This window comes from Micrasema longulum, unplaced genomic scaffold (genome assembly GCF_059751315.1).
Source record: "Micrasema longulum isolate JH-2025_06_02 unplaced genomic scaffold, ASM5975131v1 h1tg001521l, whole genome shotgun sequence".
In the NCBI taxonomy this organism is placed as follows: Eukaryota; Metazoa; Arthropoda; class Insecta; order Trichoptera; family Brachycentridae; genus Micrasema; species Micrasema longulum.
The window spans coordinates 39,129-57,710 of record NW_028278704.1 but is presented as its reverse complement, the minus strand read 5'-3'; the positions used below and the strand labels follow the sequence as shown (position 1 = coordinate 57,710).

The window sequence follows — 18,582 nt, the reverse complement described above, 5'->3', positions numbered from 1 at the left end:
GATAATATCCACACTCTTTTAGGTACAGATAGCGCAGAAGTTTTTTCTGCACTCTCTCCACCACCACAGAGTATCGAGCCTCATGTGGTGGCCAAATAATGGAACTAAACTCCAAACGACTTCTTACCACGGAATTATACCAGCCTTAGATCAGCCAATGACAGATCATGAACCCCATAAATGTCTGGATTTTCATATTCCTTTCTCTAAATGTGCTCCATCTCTGTTGTAATATGTAAAGAAATAGTTCACATAATTATAACCTAACTTCAGTAATTATTATGGTTTTGGGAATATAAATTTAAAGGCTTATGGATAATCCAACGCTACGTAAGATAGTTGGTCAAATTTATGAATCTCGGATTCGATTTGATCAAAATATTACGTAATTAAATATGGCAAAAAACAATGGTACTCGTAGACATTCACAGAATATAAGATCGGTTGAAATTTACTACAGACAAATTAAAATTTTTATAATTAAATGAAGACGATGCTTCACATAACGCGAATTTGAAATCGGGTTTTAAAAATTATCGAACAATATTGCCATGCAAAGCGCGTAGTAGAGCCGCTTATTCTGAATTCAAAGCTGCTCGTCGCGCTCTTTCGCACTGCTTCACATTTGCTTAGCGTATACAAAGAAAACATCATTTCCCACCAAATGCAAGATAAGCTCCGGAACCTATGTTGAATTGAACACAAGTCGAGTGTTTATCTAATTATATTTATTATGGTTCACAAACAATAAACAATGCACACAATACGTTCAGTACCGCATTTAGTGTAAACATATATGCCAATTAGGGTAGGCCGATTTTTTTTTTCCGAATTTTTAAATGAAAGTAGTCTAAAAAGTTGCCTTTTGGATTACTCGGAATGCAAAAAATATTTGATACTACTTTTGGCTCTCAACCAAAGCTTGAAGTTTTCTAAAAAGTCAATTTTTTGCTCTAAACCGGTTGTCATTTCTTATTTAAGTAAGAAAATCAGTCCAATTAAATGTTATAATGTGCATTAAACCTTATTAAATAAGCATCTAAGGGCGTGAGTTGCACTTTATTTTGTAATAAATGGGTAGCATTGTTTTAATGCGCCATTGTTTTTGGCAATATTAGCCAGGCGATCAACGGAATCAGTTCCGCGGAGTGTAAACTTTTTGCATTTCCGTAGTTTTAAAACATGATCGAATTTGTAATGTGATTTGGTTATATCTTTACTAACAAAAAATATTTTATCAATATAGATAATTAACAAAATGTTTAGGCAGTTGTAAACTTCAAACCTCGGTTGAGGGCCAAAAGTCGTATGGAATATTTTTTCAAATAATTTTTACATTTAACGTGATCCAAAATGCAACTTTTTAGACCCCTTTTACTTTGATGTCTAAAAAAAAAAACTTCATAGATCATCGGCCCACTCTAATGTCAATGGCAAGACAAACAAGATTGATAAATATTACCCAAAGAAATAAAAAAAACAAGAAAAAGTCATATTTTGCCCCCGGGGCAAAACAGCATCTAAAAAGCAAAAGAAAATAATACCTCTACATAATTATATCTAACAAATTGTAGAATTTAATAATGGTTTGTAAGGGTTTTTGTATAATTGTTATATAAAATAAACATTTACCGTCCGATGCCCCGACTCGTCCGACCAAACCACTTCATTCGCAAAGAGCACAAATTTTGATTTTAACTGCTGTAACATAAGTCAAAAACAATATCGTGTGCGATGGGGTCTACAGAATGAGTAGGTACTTAGGCTTCTTGAAAATAATTAGTGTTGGCTTGTGGCTTGTAATAAGAGTCGAGCTGTGCGTGAATGTTTCCTGTTTACAGTTTACTCTGTAAATAACGGATGCACTTTAATTTCCTGATATAAGTAATGTTATAGCAGACTGGAAAAGCATTCAGGTCATGGGTGTGTAATCGGAACATAGCTACAAGGGTAAGGTTAGGTCACAAAACTATATTTTTCTACTTTTTTGCACTCTGTATGACGTAAACAAATTAGATTAATATTGACTTATTATTTTTTTCTAGTACATTTAGACCTTGTTTGTAATGGTCCAAATAAATTATTAGGTCCTAAATTAGTAAAAACGTCACAAATCCAAGTATTTAATAAGTTGAAGGTATTATTTTTAAACAGCCAGGGGAACGAAAAAAGAACAATAATGTATATTTTTCAATCCGCTATTTACTTGTCATTAGAAACATTTTAATCGAAGCATACAATAGTGTATACTGAATTTTTGATCTACTTGATTACACATTTCTCGAACCATTACAAATAAAAAAACAGTGATTAGTTCGATCACATAAAAAATCGATAATGCATTTTGAGTTTTATTCTTCCTCGCGTCACTATTTACAAAATACCAATAGCAGCAATATAAAAAAAACTAGATTTGAATTTTGAATGACCTTTGACGTTTGGCGGGAGGTTCTTTGCCTGTTGTGGTTTTTGTGAGGGAAAATATTTTATTTTCAATTTTTTTATTTAGTATTTACTAGTATATCTAATCTTATCTGTCTACGAAACATTTCATAAAACTTATTAAACAAAAACGTTTTAAGTTTTTTTAGCAATCAAATTTTATTGCAAAAATATTAAATACAAATAACCTTCCAATCTTTCAAAGACCACGGTGGCTGGCATTTGGTCTCCATTATATACTAAAGATTTGGTCTCCATCGGCTTCTATCTCTACCCATTTTTAATTAGTATTTTTTTTAATAAAAAAGAGAAATACACGAGTTCTTGTTATTTACTCAAATATTTCCATTCTTCCTTAGTTTTCTATTCTTCCTACTTCCTACCCTGCTCTAGTCCCATTTCTACACAGTCTAGCAACTTATTCTTGTGTCGGTCTCTGAGCCACTTGTAGCATTCTTTCCACGTGTCGCACTTATCGCAACCTAACCCGAAATTCCATTTTTCTTCTATATATTCTGTTTGAACTAATGAAACAGCAATCAATTTGTTTATTTTTCACAGGCCTTGCCGCTTGTGACAGTAGTGGTAGGTAGACCTAATGGAAAGAATTATTGCACTATTACAACATTGGCGGATGTTGATCAGAAAGCGGGCGAAAAAACAACCTTTGATCTACCCAGCGAAAAGGGAACAAACAGTACACTCAAACCCGGACTGCCACATTGGGCCAATTATGTCAAAGGTGTTGTCGCTAACTTCAATAGTAAGTACCCAGCATTTTACTATTTAGTTTTTTAAAAAAAAAAGTTATATTTTACTATGTAGGTAGGTGTGCATGAATATCGCATAAAATGTTAGACTGGCCAACAAAATGCGCTCGTAAAATTCTTTATAACAAAGAACCTAAGACAGGTCACTCTCTTTTCCACCCGACAGCATCCAAAGTAATATGTGATATTTAATCTTTAAGGCTCTTGATTGTAAATTATTCTTAACATTGTAAACTAAGTAAAAAATAATTCTCATGTAAGTAATCTTCATCGCGTATTTTTTTTACATAATTCTAAATAACTGTAATTAAATAATATCAAATGGAGATAATCTTCCAACGGATCGTATCCTAACATGCGTATGTATCAAACAAATCAACACTAGTTTAACATAAATATCTGTTAATTTTTTACCATGCATATAATATTATTATGTAGGTAACCTTGATATACATTTTTGTAAATGACGTGGACGAGGTGTCCATTCGGAGGACTATTAATTCAGAAAACTGCACAAATCCACTAACCCGCTGTTGTTAGAGGCACGGTGTGGTGTAGAAACCTTCCTGCTTACACTAGCGCAGATTGTGGGTTGAGCTGGCGGTCTAGGTGGACGCTGGTATAGCTCAGTTGCAGAAAATGTGTTAGGAGCACTTTACTTGGGTAATGTTAGCTAGGTATCGAATGTAATATTTTGGCAGGCACTCACAGGCATGAATTTTGTTCTTTTTTTAAATTTATAATAATGAAGTTTTTTTTCCAAGATGATTTAGTCGGATTTGATGCGACAATATGCAGCACAGTTCCACTCGGAGGAGGATTGTCCAGCAGCGCAGCATTGGAAGTAGCCACATTTACATTCCTAGAAGCTCTGACCAACTTCAAGTCCAAGTGAGTCGGGTATTTAAAAAGAATCTGTATTATTAATTTATTTATTTTATTTCAAGAAACCAAGAGCCATTATAAATATTATTCAACAAAGGTTCACAATAAATGATAACACATATTCAAAAGGTCCATTTTATGAATGATTTCCTAGAGTCTTTGCTTTTATTTGCTGGCACCGCGACTTACTGTCCCGGGATCGGACGCTAATAAGATCAAGTATAAAATAAAACTACAAAGTTAAAAACTTCAATCTAGATGTTTCTATACCTTTATTACTGATTAGTCATTTTATTCTTCTATTCATGTGCACGCCATTTTTAAGTTTTTGCGTGATGAAATGATGTTACTTTGTTTTTGCAATTTTAATAATGTTTATTTTTAAAACAAATACAATAATTTATTGTGCCAATTATACAACAGCACTTTTGAAAACAAATTGTTCCCTTTTCCGGTCTCTGTGTATTATTAATAAAATAATATTGATGGTATTAGGTCAAAATATGTTGACAGAAATTTTGTCAATTTCATGTTACGTGTGAATATTACCTATTTTATACCAATATACTCATTCGATCAAAGCCAGTTTACTTTGTTCTGGTTTAGATAGCGGAGTTACCAAGAAGAATAGGGCTAAGTTGGGCTGTTTTCAGCAAACTAAAATATATTTTTGAAAATAAAGAAGTCCCTATATGCTTAAAATGACAAGTATATGAATCGTGCATATTGCTAGTGACAAAAATCGGACTAGGAACCATGTCTGTAGCACAAAAAAGTAGCCAGAAATTAAAATGCACGCAACGATCCTTGGAAAGACAGATGCTCGGTGTATGTCTAAGAGACAGAGTAAGAAATGAAGAAATAAGACGCTGAACCAGAGTCGTGGATATCATGGATCGTGCAGCGAAATGGAAATAGCAGTGGGCAGGACACTTGGCGAGACAAAATGATGGCAGGTCGACACCCAGAATAATAAAGTGGAGACCATGGGCAAACAAAAGAAGTGTTGGAAGGCCACAGAAAAGATGGGTTGACGACATTGCTTCTATTGCAGGTAAAACGTGGACGATGAAAGCTGTTGATAGGAAGGAATGGAGACGTTTGGAAGAGGCCGCCATCCAGCAGTTGATAGAACAAGGCTGAAGAAGAAGAAGAAGTTAACTTTGTTTATGAAAAATATTATTTTTGAATAATGCAGCGAATTGCAATCAAATTGAAAACTAACTCAAACATGTCCAGCAAAGTAAATTACACAATTAAATTAAAATCAAAACTTCTTTATTGTTTATTTCCTGACAACGATCTGGATATTTGGCAATCCGGATGACTGGAGTTTGGATAGAGGGAGTTCTACTGTAATAACAAAAAACCTAATGGTCAAAAAAGCACTAACTTGAGGAAACAGTGAGGAAAGAGTACTAGACTAGTATTTACTATGTAGGTATCACATAATAATATGTATATTTTGGCTATATTTTTTGGCAATCAATATAATTGAGGAAGATTTCAATATTAAAAATGGTTTGCTAATGTTCTAGCCATATTGATATAGTTTACTCCTCCCTATCCTAACAATCTATAATTGGATTATATGCGATCCTCATTAATCATTTCCCATTTAATAATATAGCTGAAAAGACAATATTAACACACCCATATACATACAAAAGGTTTCACACTCACATTGACTTACATTTACATGCTCATAAATACTTCGAAAAAAGTCTTACTTCTTAGACCAGTATTGATTTAGATGAGCCAATAAGAGACAAATTTAGCCAATCACAATGGAGTCCTGATGTCGAATGTATGGACAGTAGTTACACTAATTGGAAAAATGAGGATAAAAGTAGGCTGCATGCTGTTGAAATGCGATCTCTTTATCGCCTTTAATTTTTTTTTAATGTTTCTTAACATTTATTTCCGGCGTAACGACGATATGTTTGTTTGCCATAACAGGCCAAAAGTTTGGGGTTGATTATAAACAACTTACAAAATCTATATTATAAAACACAAAATATGTATGTGTGTTTGTTTGTCTATCTGTCCGGTAAAGCATCTCCTCCGAAACGATTAGTCATAGCGATGTAGAATTTGGAAACGTCATTAAAGATAAAATTTGTAGTTAAACTATGACATTTTCGAATCAAATTTGACTCAATCTCTACTCGATGCAAACTCGAACTTTTTAACGGTAAGTCGTGGAGTTGTGAAATTTAGAATGAATTTATAAAATGCTATTTTTAAATTAACCGCGCAATTATTGAGCCAAAATTTTTTACCTGCTCGGTGCAAACTAAATTTTTGATTGGTAGGTCGAAGAAATGTGAAATTCAAAATTATCATTTGAAATACAATTTCTAGGTCACCGTGCTATTTTTTTTATCTAAGTTTGACTCGACCTCTACTCGATACAGATTCAAACTTTTTATCAACATGTAAATTGCCATTTCAAGATTAACAGTGATCAACCAAATTTACAGGCGTGAATTATAGCTCTGAAGATCCAAGTTAGAAAAAGTCTTATTTCGATGTCACAAGGAATTGGATCCAGAACTCCCATACGTGAAGTGTTACATCACGGGGTTGCTAAATATTTAATTTAATGTAGTAATCGTCGAAATGCAATCTCTCAGGCGAATGTGTGGTAAAACTATGTACAATAGGTGCACAAATGTTCATATCCTAAAGTTGGGACAAGCATTATCGACAAATTCAAGATAGAAGTTCTGCATTGGTTTGGACATGTAGAGCGAATGGACAGGGAAAGAACGTATAAAAAGATTAATGATGCGAATGATGACAGATGCAGAAAATGAGGAAGACTGAGAAAGACATGGCATGACCAACTAAATCATTGAGTACAATTGCTAATAAACCACAAATCTGTACATGTGTGTGTTAAATGAACACAGCTGGACTAACAGTTACATGCGCCAGAATAAGTTGATTGCAGCTCAGGCGGAGCAAAAATGATCTAGCAAAAGAGTGCAGAGAAGAAGCGAGGTCTGTATACAAAGACAAAGTGTTGTGGCGTTCTATCCTCTTTGCTTACGCAGCGGCGTGATGGTTTATTTGTTGGAAAAAGATTTTTCATTTAATATCTGTGTGTATTATGTTTTAATATTCGTTATAATTTTTTTGTTTTTTTTTATAGGCCACAAGATAAAGCTCTGATTTGTCAGAGAGCAGAACATGAATTTGCTGGAATGCCATGTGGAATTATGGATCAGTTTATTTCAACAATGGCAACAGAAAAACACGCCTTATTGATTGATTGCAAGTAAGATATTATCATTGTTGTTGTTATTTATGTTAATTGGCTATTGAAATCTCTACTTTAGCTACTAATTTGTATAACTGCAAATTAATAACTAAAACAATTATTAGGTATATTTAAATTATGGTTTTTTAACCTGGACACGGCATTATCAAATACAACAAATATTTGGAGATGGACATGTCGAAAGTCGGAACAATCAGCGTGTGTGTAACATAAGATGTGTGAAAAACAAAAACAATCAAACCATTACACCGGCAGAGAGAATAGAACGTCATAATATCACGCTGTCTTTGCATACAGACCTCGCTACCTTTACATTCACACAACTTAGCTCTCTTCATGAAGATCAACTAAAGCAAGAATTTAAGGAATATGAACGTTCAAATGTAGCAGAATCGTGAATGTTACACAATGTGTAGGAGAGGCCTATCAGCCAACAACAGGTCATAACGGCACAAATAACCCGTGTGAGGTCACGTTATTTTTATTATTAATCAATGTTTACTATGTGCAAAAAATAAAATTAAATAAATGAGCCCTGTAAATACCTAGACTTCTATATTATCTTCTCTAAAATGTTGTGCATCTCTGTTGTATTATATTAACATTAATGACCCCCCAGGGGGTTGAATTCAGTCCTGGTCTACAAAAATTCTGACAATGTCAAAATATTCCCGGTTTGCTATTCCAAACGCTCTCGGGGCCGTAGAAAAAGCTTTTATAGTACGTGTTTAGTAAATTACATAATAAATACGCACTATAAAAGCTTTTTCTACGTCAGCGAGAGTGTTCGGAATAGCAGCGCTGAAGTGGTTTCATGCAAAGTAATTGAAGATATCGTGGGTATACAAGGAAAACTGGTTAACTAAGTTTTTGGCATATTTTAGTTATGAATACCATTAACTTCAAATTTTTATCATCTATCTATAGGTATGATCGGTTAAATGATATTACCGCCATTAACTGAGTTTCAGACAATTGTACAGCGAGTAAAAACGTATATATAGCATTTCTTCTCAAATCTTTACAAAGAAAATCACTTAAACGATTTTAAGTGATTATTTTTCAATTGAAGTTTATGTTTTTAATAATGAATATACAAAGAAAACCGGTTAAGTGTCTTTGTCTGGTTTTCGTTACTAAAACAATATCACATCCAAAGTTTTTATTTCAAGTAAAAACAACTACTGAATGAGTTTAGCTAGTTTTCATTGAAGTAAAAATGTCTGCCTCAATGAAACCTTCCTACAGCAAAAATCTGTGTAAAAAAAGACTTGTTAAAATTATGCAAAACAGGAGTCATTCCCGAAGAATTCCATCATTGGTAAAAGAGTCTTTCCACTTCCCCTAATGTGATAAATGATCTGAAAATGAAGACAGTGTTGAATTTGATACAACTCAAAATCAATTAGAAAATGTCGCCAGCTAACTCAACCAGCACAAATTTCTTCACAAGGAAAATCAGCTAAATGCGGATTTTATTTTTCTAATCTTACTTAATTATTTTTTTTCTCAAAATTCTGTTGCTTTATATTTCATATAAATTCTGTAAGGTATAAAAATATGTTTCATGAATAATAAACAAAAAGTATTTAAAAAAAAAAAACAACTTGATTTTTAATGAACAACCAAACTTTAAAATTCAATTTATGCAAAACTGGCTTTTTGCAGTTAGCCGGTTTTCCTTGTATACCCACGATATGATACTAAGACGTGTTTTATTGCAGAACTTTGGACACCACTCTAATTCCTATAGATGACAAAGATGTTGTATTTCTCATCACAAATTCAAATGTAAAACACAAGTTGACAGGCAGTGAATATCCGCAAAGAAGAGCACAATGCCAGAACGCAGCTACTCTTTTAGGAGAACCGTCATTGAGAAACGTTAAAATGAAAGACCTTGAAGGTAAAATCCGTAGTTGGATATTAATTTTACCACAGACACATATTATTTTCATCGAGTGTTTTATGAACATTTTTTTATTTTCCAGTTTTAACCAATCTTAAGGTGGATCAGGTGACTATCAATAGAGCTAAGCATGTGATAACAGAAATAGACAGGACCATCGAAGCTGCTCAGGCCTTGAAAGATCATGATTTGATAAAGGTGAGATATTAAGTTAATCGAGTAAATGAGGAACTTCAGACCTATGGGAAATTGGATACAAAAAATGTTTTCTTACTTGTGGTCAAAATTAGAATATTAAATTGTAAGGCAAAGTTTCTTGAAAACGTACTAAAAATAATAAAAACAAACTGCTTTGAACGACATCACTAGTTCATATGAATCAACCCATAATAAGAAAGTTGTGGAATATTTCCAGTTTACAGTAATTGAACGGGCCAATCGTCAGAACCGACAGAGAAGAACATAAAACGATGATACGATACATAAAAATTAATTATTTTTTTTTGGCTTAGTTTAATAGTCTATTAACAAATAAAAAAAATCACTGAATTTCCTCATTCTCCCATGTACTATCAACAATGCAACATTTTTTTATTTATTACGTAGTCTTCCCAATTGCATCATTGTAAGGCACGTGCATAAATTAGCTAAAAATAGTATAAATTAATTTACAAATATAGTATGTAGTACTATGTACTCTATTAAGTACACATGGACAATACAATACCCAACGTCCACGTGTAAACGAATGAATGTCCCAGGATCCGATCATTGTCCACATGTAAACAGCAATTTGTAGGAGACGATATATATATATTTTTAAAACTAATAAGTTTCTATTTTTTAAGGGTTGTCAGCAGGTGGGAAAGAGGGGATATGAATACGAAAAATATTCAATTACAGGTAACCCCCCCCGTTGATTGCGATCCGGCGAGTGCGGATTTGTTATAATGCAATATTTTTTGCAATGTTGTGACTTTAGAAAAGAAACCAAAATTAATTGAAATTATAGAAAATGGGGGTAAATTTGCAGTTGTAGGTAGGGATTTCAAACTGCCGAGTCTACAGTGCGATCAATTATACAATAAAAAGACAAAATTAAAAATCTTTGGGATCATTTAAAATCTCAAAATGGAGATGTTTTTAGAGCAAGCAAAGGTTGGTTTGATCGGTTTAAAAAACAATCGAACTTCCATTGCCTTAAAATGATTGGCGAATCGGCTAGTGCAGAATCGACTGAAAAATATCCAATAAAGTTCTGTGAAAAATCCCCTGTTGATTGTGAAATTTTACTTACCGCGGCCATGCCCAGAACATATCCCCCACAATTAACGGGGGGGTGACCTGTACAAGTTGCTGATGAAAATACTTAAAATTTAATATTTATGAATATTTTCACACAGATAATTCGAATTAATTAGACAATTGAAGATTATTCCATTAACTTCCAATTGTAATCGTGGCCCTTTTGAACCTAGGAAATAAAATATTCATAGGGTACATTTTTGGGAAAATTGGATTAGAGTATTTTGCACACCATAATACTTCCATGGTGCAGTATTTTATATGCTGTGAGTCATAGCGCTTTGTTACTTTCTACCGACCAATAAATTAAAGCCAATTATTAGGAAAAAACTTTCTACCAAACTACGCCTGCTCTTAAATTTTCACTCACTAACCTTGATTTTTCAATAAAAATGTTGTATAGATCAATTATTAAACATTTAGATTACTTATGTGGAGGATATGATCAATTATCGGTTATGCAAGAGAATTAAATTGGATATAAATCAGCTGTAATCGGAAAACTAGTTATAGTACAAAACATTTTGTTTTGAATAATATTTTTTGTAATGACTAAAAATAGATTTATGCTGACCTCCAATAATAACTTATCAAGAGGTTACATAAGGTTATGGAAGATGCAGATGAAATTGTGTTTATTATTTTGGTAGATGGGAAACCTGATGAATGAGTCTCACAATTCATTACGTGACCTTTTTGAGGTTTCGTGTCCCGAATTGGATTCCCTTGTGGATATTGCGAGGTCAGTCGATGGAGTTTACGGTTCTAGAATGACTGGAGGAGGATTTGGAGGTTGCACCGTTACACTGGTAAATAATATTTTGTTTTATTGATTCAATACACAACCAAGTGACTTCAAAAACAAAATATTCACAAGTGAAATTACTATTAAACTTTACTCAATATATCTTATTTTATCGTCAATGTGATTATATTGACTAAACAAACATAATATGAAGTTTCCCATTGTTTTGAGAGTTGGGGTTGTAAGTCCTAGGTTTCTTTTTCTACTAACAAGTTCTTTGCAACGAGTCCCGAAAAAGACTGTTTATTATCATTGGCCTTCACTCAGAGTAAAATTTGGTAGTGTTTTGAAAAAAAAAAGAGGGTAAAACTCGAAACGGGCAAAAGTTATCATAGAATGAAGAAATTGGCAGCTGTCTGACTGCCTGTATTAATGTAATTACAGTGATAAATTATTGTACAGAATACCCAGGCTTATGAAAAATCACATTGAAATATTGTATTCTTTACAATAATTGAACTCGGAACCTTTTGTGTGTGAGGCAAGCGTCTTGGTCATTATACAACAGGGGCCACCCTTTAAATTTTTATTGAGTTGAGAATGGCATGATCAAATATGTACATATGCAAATATGTAAATCTCTAACTATAAATGGATTTTTTTAAATGGGATTGAGTACATGCTTTTTTTATTTTTACAGCAGTAGGATATTAGTACCTCTCAGCCTTTCTCTGTGAGGAAACTGAACGATTCTTAGCTTCTTATCTTTAATACTGTTTCATTTTTTCTAGGTAAAAAAATCGTCTGTGGAGAAACTCATGAAAACTATAACCAGTAAATACACCGGAAAACCGACATTCTACGTATGTTCACCAGCTGACAAAGCTAGAATCATTTCTTTATCTTAGGATTTAAGACATTTCAAATATGGCTGCTTTTATCACTAAATAAATTAAGTTGTTTCTCGATTATATATCTAGCTAAGTTGGAGATATTTTTTTTGGATATAAAGCATAATATCGAGGGTAGCAAGATGAAATAACAAAATCATACTGATTTATCAAAAGTTGCCTTATGTCGATCATTGACTATAATAACAAAGGTGCAAATAGTAAAATTAAAATATCTAAATAAACTAGAAAGTTCCAGTAAGTTTATATTCATGTGTTTACTTTTAGAAATAAATAAAAGTAAAAATGTATGTTGTGTGAAATTCTGCCTTTAAAATTATACGCGATTTTTGATCTGACTGACAAAATATTGAGAACCAAATATTAGTACATAAAAAAATAATTGTTTCTATTGAATTAAAGACAGTTAGTCTACTTATGATATAATAAAAAATCTGACATTCCAAATTTTAACACCCTGTTCATTGAACATAAAGCATGGTTCTTCACAATTTCATAGGAAATAGTGCTTTATCATCACCAATTATTTCTGAAAAAATGTAACAGGATAAAAGCATAATAGTAATTGTATATCATTACAGTTCTTGAAGTACCTATTATAATACCATGTCTACCATTTTGTGATAATCATGCGTCAATAAAATAAAATAAATTACAGTGCCATTGGAAAAAAAATTAAGAGGCTCGTCAAGTCCTATACATGGGAAAATTGTTAAGCCAAGAAAATGCCAAATTTATATAAGACATTATAGTAATTTTACTTGTGTGTCAGTTTTTTTTAAACATTTGAAACCATATTGTAATTAATGTTTTATATTAATTAGAAGATTCTCTGAGAAGACAAAACTCAAAATATGCACATTAATTTGGAAATTTCACTGTAGGATTAAAAAAAAATCTATTTGTGTTAATTGATTTTGGAACTGTTGTTATTTGCTACTATTTTTTTCTCCTTATTATCATAAAAATTCTTTCTATGTAATTTTTATTATTAATCTCATAAGATTTGAGCGCTTTGTTGTAGACTTTATTTTATCATACCTGTAACCAAAACATAACTATAAGTTAATATTGAATTAAAAATAAACAAACATTGCTCGATTATTTTTGTAGGATAATAATATTATATTTTATGTTCTGTTGTTAAGTTTGATGTATAAATATTAATTAAAATGGTTGCCAATTTTTAAATAAACTCATTTGAATGAACAATCAATTTTGTCTTTTAAAAAAAAATACTTAGACTTAATATGTATATTTACTAACAATCATACTTACTATTTATATTGGTTCAACATACTCATTAGTTGTACATAGGAAATAGGTATTACTGACATCACAACAATAACCAATGAACCAAAAATTAATATGTATATTTAAAATTAAATATATTCCTACTAATGAATATGACATACATACGTGTCAAATATTTATAAACTTAATATGTATTTTATATTTGATTACTTTTTAACCATGTTATACAATTCGTACAAATTGGCTAAGTCCAAAAAAATACACAGATTACAAATGAGAATATGGAAATATGGGAAAAAATAAACCATTATGAAACATTTTTAAATTATTTAATCAGACTTATTACGTAGGTAAAAATTCCAGATTTAATTTACATAATTACAAATGTACATATTTTTCTAACATATGTGGTAGAAATTTATTTACATTATTATTACTTTTAACCTAATTTGTTAATTTTTGAACAAATGTCGAAGATTTAAAAAATGTTCTATTAATAGCTCCGAGGTGAATTTTTTTGCAACTATTTTTCAATTTATGTGTGATTTTTACTATTAGAAATGCCTTATAATCTATCTATTAAAATAAAAAAGATTTTCATACAATAAGAACTGTTCATTTCAGATAAAAAAAAAACAATCTATAATATAAAGTTTTGAATAAAGTAGAATATATATTTTCATATATCTATGAAATTTCACAAGCGTAAATAATAAAAAAATTAGCTTAGAATTTGGATAGACTGCAAAAACATACATAATTATTTTCAATTTCAACGTTACAAAAAAAATTGTGGGGAAAAAAAGGATTTTTGTCTTCCTTCATTGTCAAAAATTCAAATCATTTTCCTTTGCATAAATTAACCAAAACTGTTTTCAAATATTTCAGCGCCAAAATGGCTCTTAGTTCTGAGGAGATTATACAGATAGTTGAGAATGAGGAAGTTCAGTGTTTTAAAAAATATACATATATTATATTTGTCAATAGACTATCAAACTAAACCAAATTAAAAAAATATATATAAATGTATCATATTATCAGTGCTATGATTTTTTTAAGTTTTGTAATTTTGAAATTACTCCGTGTGTGACGTCACAAGTTGTCTTCGGCGAGTTCTACTGATTGGTCAGTTGGCTTCCCGTAAACCGGAAATCTATCACAACATTCTATCATTGGTTGATTTGGAAGAACTAGTGAGGTCTATCAAAGCCAAGAAAAGTTTCAAAAAAATTTGCGGCACAATTTAAATCGGGTTGTGGTCCCGTGGCTAGTGTTGCGGACTCAAGGATCAGAGGTCCGAGGTTCGAACCCCACTCTACCCCAACTTGATTTTCATTTTCTAATAGTGAGTTATTTACAACTCGTTGAAAATGGCCACCAAAATTGAAATATTTGGGTAAATTATAAAAACGCTAATATTTCTTTTTCTAAAAAAAAAAATGTGCTAATTTTTACCGCACATAAGAAAACATTTTTTGTATCCAATTTCCCGTAACACTGAACTTCCTTATTGCTACAGCAAACGATTATTATTTATAAGTTAAGTTGTCATTTTAACAATCCCAAGTTTCTTAGTTCCATCCTTAAGAAGGCTTGCATTCCTGGATCATCCACTTTATCAAGGATTTTTTGAGCAATAATAGGATCCGCAGAAGCCATCTGTTTGGACAGGGCTTCTGCCCACGCTATGTACACGCAGTTAGCACAGCCAGACATGCAGCATGTGGTCGGTGGATTGTCGATAGAGACCTGATAAAAACAAAGAATACATTAATGATCCGAAGATCTAAATATACATTTTTATTATTTTCAATGTCAAGAAAAGACATTATTGATTTATTTTACGTTCAATGGACACCTTTTTGGATATGAATAGATTTTTGTGTGAAATATAATCAGAGCCCTGGACGAGTTTTGACTCGATGGCTACTCTATGTAAAAATCTTGAGTGAAGATAAGTCTGTCTCATAGTGAAATGGTATGTGTTTCTATACCTTTCAGGTTCGATTCCTTGCAGGGTGGATGGGAAATATTGGACTGGCGCCTGAAACATATGACTGGTCGCCATGTCTTCCATGTAACAAACATGATCAGGATATGTTGCAGTTGGAATGCCAATGCAGTGCACCATGGGGTGTGGATAGGGATATTATGATTGATTTATTTATACAAATACATATATACAACAAAAAAATTAAAAAATAACATATCCCTAACTCTAGGAGGCTAAGAGCCCTGTGTTGAGTTGGGATACAACATAATGGAAAGTGGAAGCATGCACATTATCAAACAATAGCAAAAATAAAAATTATTACATAAACATATATTTCAATAAACACGCTTAAAAGTATTTCATCATCAGTAGCTCGTTGTGGGCCCTGACCTCCTCCAGAATCTGTCTCCATTCCTCCCACCCTGCGGCTCTTCTCCAGTTCGTCAGGTCAATTGCTCTTTTGACATTTTCCACATTATCCAGCCATCTTAATTTTGATCTGCCTTCTGAGTGATATAAAAAAGTATTTTTTGGGGCACGGTTATCATTCATTCTGTGCATATGGCCTAACCATTGTTATCTTCTTATTTTTATGAATTGTGCAATGTTGGGTTCACTATGCAGTGCCTCTAATTCATGATAGAACCGTCTCCTCCACACTCAATTTTGGTTGACAGCACCAAACATCTGCCTTAGTATTTTACTTTCAAATACTAATACCATGTTTTCATCTCTTTTGGTCATAATCCAGCATTCGGCACCATATGCAATGACCGGTCTGAGGAGAGTTTTGCAAATATTGGTCTTAGTTTTTCTAGTGAGCAATTTGGATCCTAGATGTTTAAAGATTTAGTAGTATATAAATCTTTGCAATATCTCGCAGCAGTCACCTGCAATGGTCTCTTCCCTTAAATAAAATTCAAACTTGGACACTTCTCCTTAAAATGGCTTTCGTTTTGGAGAACTTAATATGTTCATCTAGGACATTGTTGGATTTAAGATAATGTGCGGTTTATTTGAGAAATAAAAAATAATTTAGCAGGAAACAGTCAGCAACACGTTCGAAGTTACGGCACTTCGGGCCTCAGTTGATTTGGATCTCAGACAACTAGAAATATTGCCCCATCGGGCCTTACAATTATTTTTTTGTAGTTCAGAGCAAACGAAATGTAGTAAAGAAGAATCTGTCACTGAAAATAATGCTACTAGGACCACATCGTCGTTGTGCCTGCAAAATCCGTTAAGTGATTTTTCTTAATGACCTATCTATTTTCATAATTACATATCTTTGATTTCTCCTAAAAATTACGCAGCAAAATAAACTTACACAACAAAATATTGTTCCTTTTGTTATCAATTGAAAAATATGTAAAAAAAAACCCCATCACCAAAAGGCGCATTGTTTAAATTATCTCCTTAAATTGTTTTAAAATGCTACCAAACAGATATTGCAGGTGCACTGACTACATAACTTATTCAGATATAACAAATATCAACGCAAACAGTTAGTTTTGGATAGAAATGTAAAAAAGAGCTGTAATTCTAAATAATTCTACCAGAATGCTCGGAGATCGCGTGAGCGGGATCCCATAGGATTTGCGGAATCCAGGATTTCGGCAAAAACACTTTATTTGGTTGATCAAAGACTTTTATTTTCCCTGTCAACTGTCATATTTTTTCATCATCATTCCACGTCCGCTCCCTAGTTGGAGCATATGGTATCCACAAAGAGCCTCCATGCATCTCCGTCGGCTGCCAACTCCTTTGCGTCCACCCAAGTCAGGTTTTGGTCCCAAAGTTCTGATATAAACTGCTGGCGAACTGTCAGTCCTGTCAGGGCGTCGAGAATCTGATGCCTTGTAAAGTATGCAAGCGTAGTTAAGGCTCTCAAAAGGCATCCGCAGTATATGGCCTAGCCAACCGTATCGTCTCCGCTTGACGACAGTTGTCACCGGAGTTTGCTGCGTCCGTTCTTTTATAACCTCATTCCTCACAAAGTCAAACCACCGCACACCCAAGATTCTTATGAGACACTTTGCTATTTTGGGCCCTAGTGAGGTGCCACGATTCGCATCCGTACAGGAGAATAGGTGTTATGCAGGCGTTGTATAGGCGTCATTTGGTTTTCACTAGGTAAATATCCATATGTCATATCTTTTAATACCATATTACAGCTTTACTAGTTTTTATAACTCTAATCAACTGATTAAATATTATATCTGAATACTAAATACAAATTATTTAAGCTCCACACTAAAACACATGGGATCCCGCAAATACCAGGATCCCATTAATGCACCCGATCTTGTTAATCTGCATTAATGATACACTATTGTATCTTGCATTTGAAAATAGGAATTAAGAGGTGATTGTTATTATAATTACTATTGATAATTTATTATAGAACAGGTAGTTATTTAAAAAAAACATTACTTCACTCTTAAAGGTTCACGCTTTGGCTGAGAAAGTATTCCATGCCATACGGCCTGAATATTTAGTGAGCACTATCTGATGATACACACCTTTACGAAGTGCAAGAAATATATTTATTGTAAAGCATGCTAACCTACTCACTGGCTCTTCAGGCGTATACATTGGTCTATCTGGCTTGTCTTGATTGGTTTTAGAACATTTTTCATTCCCATTGCCTTTCTTGAGTGCTATAAATCTAACAGCAACGTTTCGGGTTTTGTTCAGAGAGAAAAGATAACAAATTTTCTAAAACATAAAACAAATATTTGTAAAGGAAAATACCACATAAATAAAGGTAAAGTGCTGTGTTTTAATAGAAATAAATCACCGAAACAAATATTACATAAAAACCTAACATTCATTTGACGTTTTAAAAGACACGATACAACGATTTTTATAGTACAGGGACTTTCGTTTACATAAGACACCCCATTAAGTTAATTGGATATATTTAAAACTTCAAACTACGGACTAAACATTCACGTAATATTTGTATAATTTAAATTCTAACGTCAAGCATTAGTTCACAATATTTTTATTTTGAAGTTTTAGAAAAAGTATTCGGCTATTTAGTTAGAATAAAATCTGTCCAGGCATACATCTGTCAAAA

At 32.6% G+C, this 18,582-nt stretch overlaps 2 protein-coding genes across 8 annotated transcripts in view; one reads left to right on the top strand and one right to left on the bottom strand.

The window, feature by feature from the left end:
• LOC148275056 (galactokinase-like) overlaps nucleotides 1-15,813 on the top strand; it is a 30,789-nt gene extending 14,976 nt beyond the window's left edge. For 2 of the 4 annotated variants that reach the window (XM_088236213.1, XM_088236212.1), the window contains exons 3-9: nucleotides 3,004-3,205; nucleotides 3,977-4,103; nucleotides 7,255-7,380; nucleotides 9,108-9,289; nucleotides 9,375-9,490; nucleotides 11,248-11,406; nucleotides 12,134-13,469. In XM_088236213.1, the coding sequence (XP_088092339.1) occupies nucleotides 3,004-3,205; nucleotides 3,977-4,103; nucleotides 7,255-7,380; nucleotides 9,108-9,289; nucleotides 9,375-9,490; nucleotides 11,248-11,406; nucleotides 12,134-12,250 (1,029 nt within the window). In that variant the 3' untranslated portion in view covers nucleotides 12,251-13,469. Of the gene's footprint in view, nucleotides 1-3,003; nucleotides 3,206-3,976; nucleotides 4,104-7,254; nucleotides 7,381-9,107; nucleotides 9,290-9,374; nucleotides 9,491-11,247; nucleotides 11,407-12,133; nucleotides 13,470-15,508 lie in introns of those variants that run through there. The other 2 variants (XM_088236211.1, XM_088236210.1) reach the window with 2 other exon arrangements.
• LOC148275055 (oxidoreductase-like domain-containing protein 1) lies at nucleotides 13,820-18,514 on the bottom strand. Of its 4 annotated transcripts, none has more exons than XM_088236220.1 (3): nucleotides 18,329-18,514; nucleotides 18,075-18,218; nucleotides 13,820-15,256 (listed from the first exon to the last, which is right to left on the bottom strand). In XM_088236220.1, exons 1-3 carry the CDS (start codon nucleotides 18,332-18,334, stop codon nucleotides 15,056-15,058), a joined length of 351 nt encoding a protein of 116 aa, XP_088092346.1. In that variant the 5' UTR covers nucleotides 18,335-18,514; the 3' UTR covers nucleotides 13,820-15,055. The 4 variants fall into 4 exon arrangements, 3 of the variants coding, with proteins under 3 accessions (XP_088092346.1, XP_088092345.1, XP_088092344.1); XM_088236219.1 differs by having other exon boundaries at nucleotides 14,938-15,256; nucleotides 18,316-18,454; XM_088236218.1 differs by having other exon boundaries at nucleotides 14,938-15,256; nucleotides 18,301-18,437.
• Nucleotides 18,515-18,582: the final 68 nt, after the last annotated feature.

Excerpts from the sequence above, each read along its gene's own strand:
- LOC148275055 (XM_088236218.1), bottom strand. The coding sequence starts at position 18,330 with ATGTTAGGTTTTTATGTAATATTTGTTTCG. Across the intron at positions 18,219-18,300 it reads TTTATGTAATATTTGTTTCG|AAAATTTGTTATCTTTTCTC; the intron begins GTGATTTATTTC and ends TTTATGTTTTAG. Across the intron at positions 15,257-18,074 it reads TGTATACGCCTGAAGAGCCA|GTCTCTATCGACAATCCACC; the intron begins GTGAGTAGGTTA and ends TGTTTTTATCAG.